At 35.8% G+C, this 10,390-nt stretch overlaps 1 protein-coding gene across 1 annotated transcript; it reads left to right on the forward strand.

Annotated features, from left to right (window-relative positions):
- Positions 1-388: 388 nt before the first annotated feature.
- On the forward strand, positions 389-3,596 carry LOC131030337 (disease resistance protein Roq1). The gene is made up of 4 exons (XM_059221369.1): positions 389-1,305; positions 1,407-1,679; positions 1,793-2,941; positions 3,079-3,596. The coding sequence occupies exons 1-4, from the start codon at positions 394-396 to the stop codon at positions 3,547-3,549; spliced, it is 2,805 nt and encodes a 934-aa protein (XP_059077352.1). The 5' UTR covers positions 389-393; the 3' UTR covers positions 3,550-3,596.
- The last annotated feature ends 6,794 nt before the right edge of the window (positions 3,597-10,390 follow it).

A 10,390-nucleotide genomic window follows, 5' to 3' on the forward strand; every position in this document is an offset into this window, starting at 1 on the left:
ATGAAGAGAAGGGTAGGTACCTGGAGAAGCTTAATGAGTGGAAGAACGCTCTTCAGTGTCTTTCACTCATAGCTGGGGAAGAATTTAACAGGTAATATTTTTGTGATTTTTGTGATTTTTGTATCTTCAAATGCGGTTTAATAATTTTTTGATGGAATCCTCCTTTTATGGTATAAAGTTCCAGTGACTCTTAACTGCCAAAAAATAGTAGCAGCTGTGCAAAAAGAAGTACAAAGGAAAACACTCTTACATGTTGCTCAATATCCAGTGGGGCTCAATAATCTTGTGAAAGATTTTGAACGGCATTGCCTTGAGGAACTTGTAGAAGATTTTGAAAACCAGTGTAGGCTGAAGAAAGGGAAGGACAAAGTTAAGGCAGTTGGCATTTTCGGCATGGGTGGATCGGGGAAGACAACTCTAGCCAAAGAAGTGTTTAACAGAAAAAAATCAGATTACTTTAGAGCAAGTTTTTTGTTTGATGTACGAGAAGCATCTGAGAGAAGAGAATTACCTTCTTTGCAACTTAAGCTTCTCAAAGATCTCTTCCACAGAGGTGATCTCAGTTTTACAAATACAGAGGAAGGAACAGGCTATCTCAAAGATAGTCTTGAAGGGGTCCCCGCCCACTTAAGCTTCCTAATTGTTATAGATGACATCGATCATGTGGAGCAGTTAAATGCTCTACTGGTCATGGATATCTTAAAAGAATTGAGTAATAGTCTGGTTATTGTCACAACCCGTGACGTTGGAGTGCTTATAAATGTAGGGATTACTGATGGTTATCATTTAAAAGGAATGAATCGAAATTATGGGAGTGAACTCTTTTGTTGGCATGCCTTTGACCAACCCAATCCATCTAGTGGGTACAAGGAGCTGGTTAATTCCTTCGTAGATGTGTGTGGAGGGTTGCCTCTGTCACTTCAAGTTCTGGGCAGGCACGTTCATGGTAGAAGTGAGGATTATTGGAGGTCAGAATTGATTGAAGTTAGAAAGACACTTCCTCGGGACGTAAAGCAAAGATTGAGAATAAGTTTTGATGCATTGAATGCTGAAGAAAAACAAGTTTTCATGGATATTGCTTGCTTTTTTGTGGGCAGACGACATAGTGTAATCGAGGAAGTATGGGAGGGTTCAGGATGGAACGCTCAACATGCACTGGAAACACTCAGAGATAAATGTCTTATAGAAGAAGAGACAAATTTATATATGCGAATGCATGACCACCTGAGAGACTTGGGAAGAGAAATGGCACTTGAATTCAACCCTCCTCATCACCTATGGCGTCCTCGAGATCTGAAATATTTGGTATGATTGTTACCCTCCTTATTTCTCCTTTATATTCTATTATTATAGATCTCAACTTGTTACTAGACTAATAGAAAACTGAGCTGCTTCTTTGTATGCAGGAATTAATGAGTTTCAGAAATATCCTCAACAAAACTAATGTTAGGTGTTTCCACTCCATTTTTGACAAGTCCATGAATTATCAAGTTACATTCTTCTTAGGTCAATCAGACATTTGTGTTGAGACATCAGCTTCCTTACTATGGCTTCAACTTGAGGGGAATTCTACAACACAACCAATGAAGAGCATTCCTTCATGGATTCCTCTTCAGAGTTTGCAGTGTTTGAAAATCAAAGGTGGACGATTTAAAACGTTGTGGGAGAATCACATACAGGTATTTCGATCTTCTCATTCAAAAGCTAAATCTCCTTCATGGGTACGGTGGAATTCTTTGGGTTATTTTTTAAATCATTGAGAGCTTTACACAAATTTATCTTTGAATTTCAGGTGCCCTCCCAGTTGAAGAAACTTGATATTACATATTGTGGATATTTGATAAGTTTATCAGGAATCTCTTACATTGAAAAGCTTATGCTGTTGAATATTAATCAATGTCCAAATCTTAAGGAGCTAACTCTTGGTCATCTTAGCTGTCTGGAATGGATCACAATTGTAGATTGTAAACATTTGAAAGATGTGTTAGGAATATCTAATCTTGCCAAGCTTGTAAAATTGGAAATTTATGGTTGTACGAAGCTAGAGTTTGAGTGCTTGTGTCTTAGTGGTATGAAGTATCTGGAGAGCATAACATTTGATATAAATGTAAAAGTTAAATATTTTATGTTGGATGGTTGTCCATTTTTGAAAAAAAATAAATTTGGTTGTGCAAATCTTGTAGAATTAAGCATTAGGAGCTGTCCGGAGCTTGAGATGTTGCCAGCTATTAGAGGATCAAGTTGCATAGATCTTAGGATTACAATTGACAGATGTGGGAAGCACAAATATCTTCAAGTGTATGATTGTCCAAAATTAAGAAGTGTGTCACTTAACTTAGAGGTTACAAAATTGCACATTAGCAATTGTCCTGAGCTTAAGGAGTTGCCAGGTCTTTCTAGATCGACCTGCTTGGAGAAATTTGAGATTGACTGTTGTAAGAAGCTAAAGAACATTACACTGCCAACAAGTCTCATCAGTCTGTCTATACAAAATTGCAGAGATTTGCAAAGATTGGCAGGAATTAGTGATCTCACAAATCTTACAGAGTTGCACATTATGAAGTGTCCCAAGCTTGAGGAGTTGGCAAGTCTTTCCAGTCTGAACTACTTGGAGAGAACTGAAATTGACCATTGTAAGAAGCTACAGAATATTACACTACCAACAACACTCATCAGTCTGTCTATACAAAGTTGTAGAGATATGCAAAGAGTAGCAGGAATTAATGATCTTACAAAGCTTACAGAGTTGTACATTATAAAGTGTCCTGCGCTAGAGGAGTTGCTGAGTCTTTCCAAACTAGGATGCCTGGAGCAAATTATGATTAATTCTTGTGACAAGATGGAGAGCATAGCAGGTACTGAAGAGTTGCATGCATTAAAAAGTATGCAACTTTTTTATTGCAGCAATGCAATAATTCAGAATTGCATTCCCAAGTTGGAGGTACTGATTTTGAGACTCTTTTTAATAGCCAATTATAAATCTCATGGAATATATTTTTGTAAGTAATGTTTGAAGTAATCTTTTAATGAAAAGAATTTACCCTAAGGAATTGAGTATTTTGATTTTTTTTATTTCAGACTCTGCAGTCAGATTATACCTTTGTCATCGGAAGAGCAGTGGATGTAGCAGAAACAACTTTAAATGAGTATCTCTTTTATGACAATGATATTGGTGCTGATGCAATCACTGAAATTGTTGCTGAAAACAGTGATGAGTTGGAAAAATGTCGAGTATTAAGTAAAGTTATTATATGCATTCTAGTTGTGGTTGACAGCTCTACTTCGGTGGAGGATATAAATGAATCAATACCACCTGGACCCTCTTACTATGACAGCAAACTTCAAGTGCGTCCGGGAGAATGGATGATTACAATGGTGGAACCATATGGTTGTTGGAGTTACTATTATCAGTATTATATGGCAATTAAACATGTTTTAAAGAGGTTTGGAATATTGAAGAAGGGGTTCCTGATAGAGGTGAAGAAAGATGAAGAGTGGAAAGGCGTGCAAGTGTTACATACAATTATTGATAAGCTATATCATTTATGAAGGGAGTTTTTTTTTAAAAGAAATTTCAAAGGTGCAGATTTATTTCATAGAGATGGGATATTTCTTTTGTCTCTTATATTTAATGCTGATTATGTATATATTTGTGCAATTTAGTATTATGTTTGCAATAAAAATACAGCAATTCTCATTCATTTTTTATATTGAATAATCAAGGAAATCTATTCATTCTAAGAGTATGTAGAAAGGACATGAATAGACTTATTTAGATTTTAAGTTTAAAATGAGTATTAAATCAAATTTTTTTTAAGTTTAAAATGAGTAATAAATCAAATTTCTAAGTGAATTGTGTATTGTTTTTTTCTTTTTTTTAATCTATTATCAAAGTTGTTAAATCAACATCTGCACAATAGTTTGACAAGGTGGAAAATAGTGGGATTTTATCAATTGCAAGTCTTAAACATGCTAACCCCTTATTAGAGCTAAAACACAACAAACCACTACTAGATTGCATTAGGGAGAAGTTAGAATCACATTAGAAGTTAGGTTTGTGGCAAAAGACTAACTTAATGATCATGAACTAGATCCATATTGATGAATTTTACTTAGAGTAGCATAGAAAATAATATTTTGATTTTGATCCTTATTGGTTATTCTTGTAGAGTTTTTTAGATCCCAAGGCACCTTTAATTTTTTATTCTTCATCATTTGACATTCATTCATTAGTCATAGTGCTAAATGATCTCGATCCTCCTATTTATTTTTTATATATAGCACGATTGAACAAGTTTCTAAATGTTTAGGTTTTGATTTATACCATTCTATTCTAACGACTCTTTCATCTACATTAATTGTGATTGTTTCTATAATTTTGCAGATTAGCCTAGGCCTAGAGATTGTGTTTTTCCCTCTTCATTTTGTTGAACTCGATTAAGATCATAAAACATAGTTTGATTTTAAGATTTTTTAAGTATATAATTTTTTTTATTATATTAAGGTTAGCTCCTCCCATGTATATTTTATATGTATTAAGGATTGATGTTTAGAATTATAATATATTATCCCTTCCTTTTTGTGTCACCTAATTTGTCCTCTTAAGGTTCTCACGCTTTTATTATATATCATTGTTAACAAATAGACTCTTGGATAGAGCCTTACTTACAAATGGATTCTCATAGTGCTTTATCATTTGCCTCTATCCATGCCTACAAATCTAGTTTTGACGCGTTTTTATACTTTTTGATATGTGATCCCATTTTCCTTGATTCACTCATGGTGCATTGTGTCATTTGGAAGAGATCACCTTGTTTATGGAAGCATTAAATAACCATGTGTGTTTTTCCTTTCTTTAGAGATTTTCTTTATCACATTTCCCTATTTATTGGAGAGAAGTTCAATGCGAGTTGTTTTCAATTGTGAAAACTTAAGATGGAGGATATAATCATGGATAAAGATTTATGGGTTGCAGTATCTAGTACCATGCTAGGAGTTAATAGAAAAAAAGGCTAAAGATCTTGTAACTCTTTTTGATAAATTTAGTTCTTTTGAATACTCATAAAGTTACTACCACATGATTACTTTAAAAAAAGCTTGGTGAATTTATTAGTGTAAATCTCTAATAAATAAATTATTGTTGGAGTAATTAGGATACATTGTCTAATTATTTAATTAATTGTGTCTTTTAATTACTTCATTCACTTAAGATGAACTTAGGTATTTTTTAGTTTTTATTTAATTAGGCTAGTATTAGCTTCACTTTAGTTTAGCTGAAGTTGAGCTTTATTTAGCTCCTTTTGATTTTTCTTTAGCTCCTTGTGATTTTTCTTTAGTTCTCCTAAATTTAGTTTAGGGCATCTTTGTGCTCTCTATACAAGCACCTCATTGTACAATTGTAATTCATTTTTTAATCTTTGTTTTTAAGGAATATGAAATGTTTTTCTTGCTACTCTCATTTGTGGAAAGTGTTGTAGTTTGATGTTTGATCTTCCAGGTTTGTCTTGCAAAATTCAACATGGTATCAAAGCTCAATCTTTTTTCAACACAGTATCAAAGCTCAATCTTTAATTCAACATGGTATCAAAACTCAATCTTTGCTTCAACAATTATTCTTAATAAAGAATTATTTGTTTAACCAGTATAATATAATGAGATATTATTAATAATTATACTTATAACAGTAAAACAATTGTAGACCCGAGGATTTTGTTAATAGTCCTTGCACAAGGATGACACACGTAAATCAAGAAATGGTCCAAAAAAAATTAATGTTTAATGTTTATATCCTTTCTGCCTAGATTATTTTAATTTCTAGGACCATCTTTAATTAAATTAACGAAACACCAATATTACCCCAAAAAAAAAAACTTTCTAAATTATTTCTTATGAGGTATTTTATAAATTTCTGTTGGAAATATTTGCCTCGAATTTGCTTGATATTGTGCTAGTTTCTGATCAGGTTGATCGAAGTAACCTATCCCAATGGGACATCTATCGGTATAACCTTTGTCAACGAACTCGACATATCGGAGTAGGTATTAGAGCTCGAAGAAGGGGGTTTTGAAGTTATCCCAATGACCCGAAGAAGTCATCTTTGGTCATTGGGGTAGTATCGACTATCAGGTGGACCAGTTTGGGTATGTTTCAAATGACCCGATGAAACCAACTAAGTGCTATCGGTGATCGGGGTGACCCGGTTGGTTGTTACAACGATACCCGATGTGTCCACGTTCGTTGGTATCGAGGATCGGGGTAGCTAGTTTGGTTTCTTGTCAAAGACCCGATGGAGTCGCCTTCGGCGACTGGATATCATCGGGAGCTCGGGTCTATCTATTCGAGTATTATTCTGATGAGCCAATGGAGCTGACCTATTTTGGAGCCGCATTAGTCGAGTCGTCTACTGGTTCATCGGGAGATCGAAGCAACGTAATTATGGTCTGTCCAATGGCCGATGGAGTAGAGATCGACCACAAATGCTTGCTTTGAGCCAAAGTCCAAAAGATGAGCTCGTGATCACATTAGAAGTTCTTGTCGGTGTATATGAATATGAACCGACCTGACTTCTTGGTGCATGTGGGATATTGTGTTTCCCATGAATGCAAACCGATGCAGGCAAATGGTTAGACTTCAAGTCGTTGGTACAGTTGCTCAAATGAACAGTCGACCTGTTTGGTATTTGAAGCAAAATGCAAACCAATGTAAGGTTGATGAACTATAATAGCTATTGAGCGTTATGTGATTGTAATTGACCCGAGTTTTGCTTTATCTAGAATGATTGTTCAACAGAGTGAAGGAAGTCTGCAGACTAGACTTTATTGTATTTGACATATTGTTAATAAAGTTATTTTCTGTTGGTGGTGGGTTTTTCTCCCGAAAGGGTTTTCCCACATTAACTCTGTGTGTTCTGTCTCTATGTTGTTTAATTGTTTATGCTCATGCTTGTGTTCTATTTTGTAAAAGTTGAAAATTTGTAAACACTATCCTGTTTTCCCCTACAAATTGACATTAGGGAAGCATTTTCCGCACTTGCTTTCCTTTCAAGTGGTATCAGAGCCTGGCCAAGTTGTGTTATCCTTGTTGGGTAGGGTTCTTTTTGTGTCATTTTTGTTTCAGTGGGAGATCTTGTAGAGTGTCTAATTGTTTGTTTTACAGGTTGAGATGGCAAGCACTTCTAGGTGCATAGACATGGAGAAATTTAATGGTTCCAATTTCAAACTATGGAAACTCAAGATGGAAGACTTGTTGGTCGACCGAGACCTTTGGATTGCTATGTCTGGGTAGAAACCTATAGGCATGAAGCAAGAGGATTGGGAATTAGCCGACTGGAAGGCAAGGGGTCTAATCAGGCTATGTCTTGTTGATTTTGTTCTATTAAACGTCCATGAGGAGAAGTCTGCACATCTTCTCTGGAATAAGTTGGGAGATATTTATTGAGGCAAATCCTTGGTGAATAAACTTTTCTCGAGGAAAAAGTTGTACTCTCTAAGATGGATGCAGGAACGCCATTGGCAGACCACTTGAATGCATTCAACATGGTTCTTGCACAGTTAACTTTTGTTGGTGTGTCCATTCAAAAAGAAGAACGTTGCATGTTGTTGTTGTGTTCATTGCCTGACTCTTGGGAACACTTAGTAATGGCTATCGGTAGTACTATGACCTAGTTCAAGATGGATAATGTGGTTAATACTCTTTTGTTAGAAGAAATGAGAGAGAAATCTTCTGAGGTGACAAAAGATGCACTCTCTGTTCGAGGCAGACCTAAGGACAAAGATGAGAAGAAAGGAAATAAGTTCAAGTCCAAGTCTCAAGAGAGATCAAAATCTCTAGGCAAGAAGTCAAAGGTGAAGAGCTCAAACTATGGGCAAAAAGGGCATATCTGAAAGGATTGCAAGGAGGAGGAGAAGAAGAAGAAGTATTCTGACTCTGAATCTTCTCAGAGTGATGCAAATGCATTGTAGCAGCCTTGGCAGTGCCTACCTTAGATGACACCTGATTATTAGATTATGGCGCATCTTTTCACATGACCTCCCACGAGGAGTAGTTCTCGAAGTATGAACCATATGCTAGTGGAAAGGTATGCTTGGCTAGTGATTCTACGTTGGAGATTGTAGGGAGAGGCGGAATTAAAATGCAATTCCCAGATGGTAGAGTGAAGGGGATCAATGGAGTTCTTCATATACCAGGTATGGCAAGAAACCTTCTCTCTGTAAGTAAACTTAATGATGCTAGAGTACAAGTTACTTTTGTATCTAGTGGTTGCAAGATGACTAGGGGTTCCATTATTTTGGAAAAGGGTGATGGCATTGGTACATTGTATAAGTTAAATGTTGAACCTATACGTTGTAATGTAATCTTTGAAAAGTTTGTTAAGACAATTGTAATGATGCATAATGCTAATTCATTGGAAGATAAACGCTTCCTGCTGAGAAAACAATTCTTTTGCATAATAGGTTAGGCCACATAGGTGAAAAAGGTTTTAAAGCCTTGAAGAATAAGAATTTGGTTTAAGGTCTGGATGATTGTAGTTTTGAGTTCAACTTCTGCGAACACTGCATATATGGAAAACATAACCGTGTTCAGTTTTATTTCAGTTCTCATAAATCTTCTAACATTCTGGATTTTGTTCACTCTGGTGTGTTTGGTCCAATGGATATTCCTTCTCTGTCTAAGTCTAAGTACTATGTATCTTTTGTAGATGATTATTCAAGAAGGACATTTGTGTACTTTCTTAAAAGTAAATCATAAGTGTTCAGTCGGTTTAAGGAGTTTAAGAACCTTGTTGAAAATCAAACTGGGAGAAGGACTAAATGTTTAAGAACAGACAATGGTGGTGAATATTGTAGTGCAGATTTTGATAAGTACTGTGTTGATCGTGGAATTAAGAGACATAAGAATGTACCTTACACTCCACAAAAAAATGGAGTTGCTGAAAGGTTGAATCGGTCTCTAATGGAGAAAGCAAGAAGCATATTGAGCGGAGCTGAGCTGGAACAAAAATTCTGGGTTGAAGCAGTTGATACAACATGTTACCTGCTGAATCGTTCTCCTACTTCAACACTGATTGACAAAACACCTATGGAGGCATGGTTTGGTAAGAAACCTTCTTTAAGGCACCTTCGTGTTTTTGGTGCAGAGGCATATGCTCATGTTCCTAATATTAATTGATCTAAGTTGGATAACAAAGTTGTGAAATGTATCTTCATTGGCTATGGAGTTGGTGTGAAAGGATACAAACTTTGAAATCCAGTGACTGGTAAGGCTATGTATAGCAAAAGCATGATTTTTCATTAGCTGAAACCTATGTCACTAGATCACAACATAAGAAAGAAAGGAGAAGCTGAGGTTGAAATTCCTCCACCTAAGGAAGAATCTCTAGAGATACCTGAAGATGAGGAGAGTTCAAGCAATTCAAGTAGTTCTAAAGAAGAACATCATGATGAGCCTCATGTTGAACCTCAAGAAGCCTCAACACCAGAGTTGAGAAGATCTACTCAGGAGAGGAGGAAACCTGATAGGTATACACCTAATAAGTACAGTCACTCTATGTTGAATGTTAATTGTTCTTATTCTTTACTTGCAGGTACTGATGAGCCTAGGACTGTCAAAGAAGCTATTAAGATGCCTGATTCAGATTCCTGGTTGGAAGCAATGAATGACGAAATGTCATCATTGGATAAAAATGGAACTTGGGATTTGGTGCCATTGCCTAAAGGCAGAAAGCCTGTAGGCTGCAAGTGGGTATTCAAAAAGAAGTATGGTCCAAATGGCAGCATTGACAAATACAAAGCAAGATTGATTGCAAAGGGATATTCTCAAAAGGAAGGTATTGACTATGGAGAGATCTTCTCTCCTATGGCTAAGCTGACATCTATCAGATTTATCTTGTCACTTGCAACAGCATATGATTGGAGATTGAGCATATGGATGTAAAGACAATGTTTCTTCATGGTGATCTTGAAGAAGAAATTTATATGTCTCAGTCTGAGCACTTTGTGGAAAAAGGTAAAGAACATTTTGTATGTAGACTCAAGAAGTCTCTGTATGGTTTGAAACAGTCTCCCAAAATGTGGTATTAGAAGTATGATACATTTGTTTTGTCCTTGGGATTTGTGAGATCAAAAGCTAATCATTGTGTTTACTATAAAACTGAAGGTGATAGGATTCTTATCATAGCTTCGTATGTAGACGACATGTTGTTCATAGGAAATACAAAAGGTATGATTTCAGATTTAAAATCTTAGTTATCTATGAAATTTGGAATGAAGGACTTAGGAGCAGCAAATTACATTTTGGGAATGGAGATCAAAAGGGATAGATCTAAGAGGAAACTTTGGCTCAGCCAGAGAAAATATATAACCAACATTCTTGACAGGTTTCATATGTCTGA

Source organism: Cryptomeria japonica, chromosome 1 (genome assembly GCF_030272615.1).
Source record: "Cryptomeria japonica chromosome 1, Sugi_1.0, whole genome shotgun sequence".
NCBI lineage: Eukaryota > Viridiplantae > Streptophyta > Pinopsida > Cupressales > Cupressaceae > Cryptomeria > Cryptomeria japonica.

Coding starts and splice junctions, on each gene's coding strand:
- LOC131030337 (XM_059221369.1), top strand. CDS start 394: ATGGGTGGATCGGGGAAGACAACTCTAGCCAAAGAAGTGTTTAACAGA. Junction 1,306..1,406: donor CTCGAGATCTGAAATATTTG/GTATGATTGTTA, acceptor CTTTGTATGCAG/GAATTAATGAGTTTCAGAAA. Junction 1,680..1,792: donor TGTGGGAGAATCACATACAG/GTATTTCGATCT, acceptor TTTGAATTTCAG/GTGCCCTCCCAGTTGAAGAA.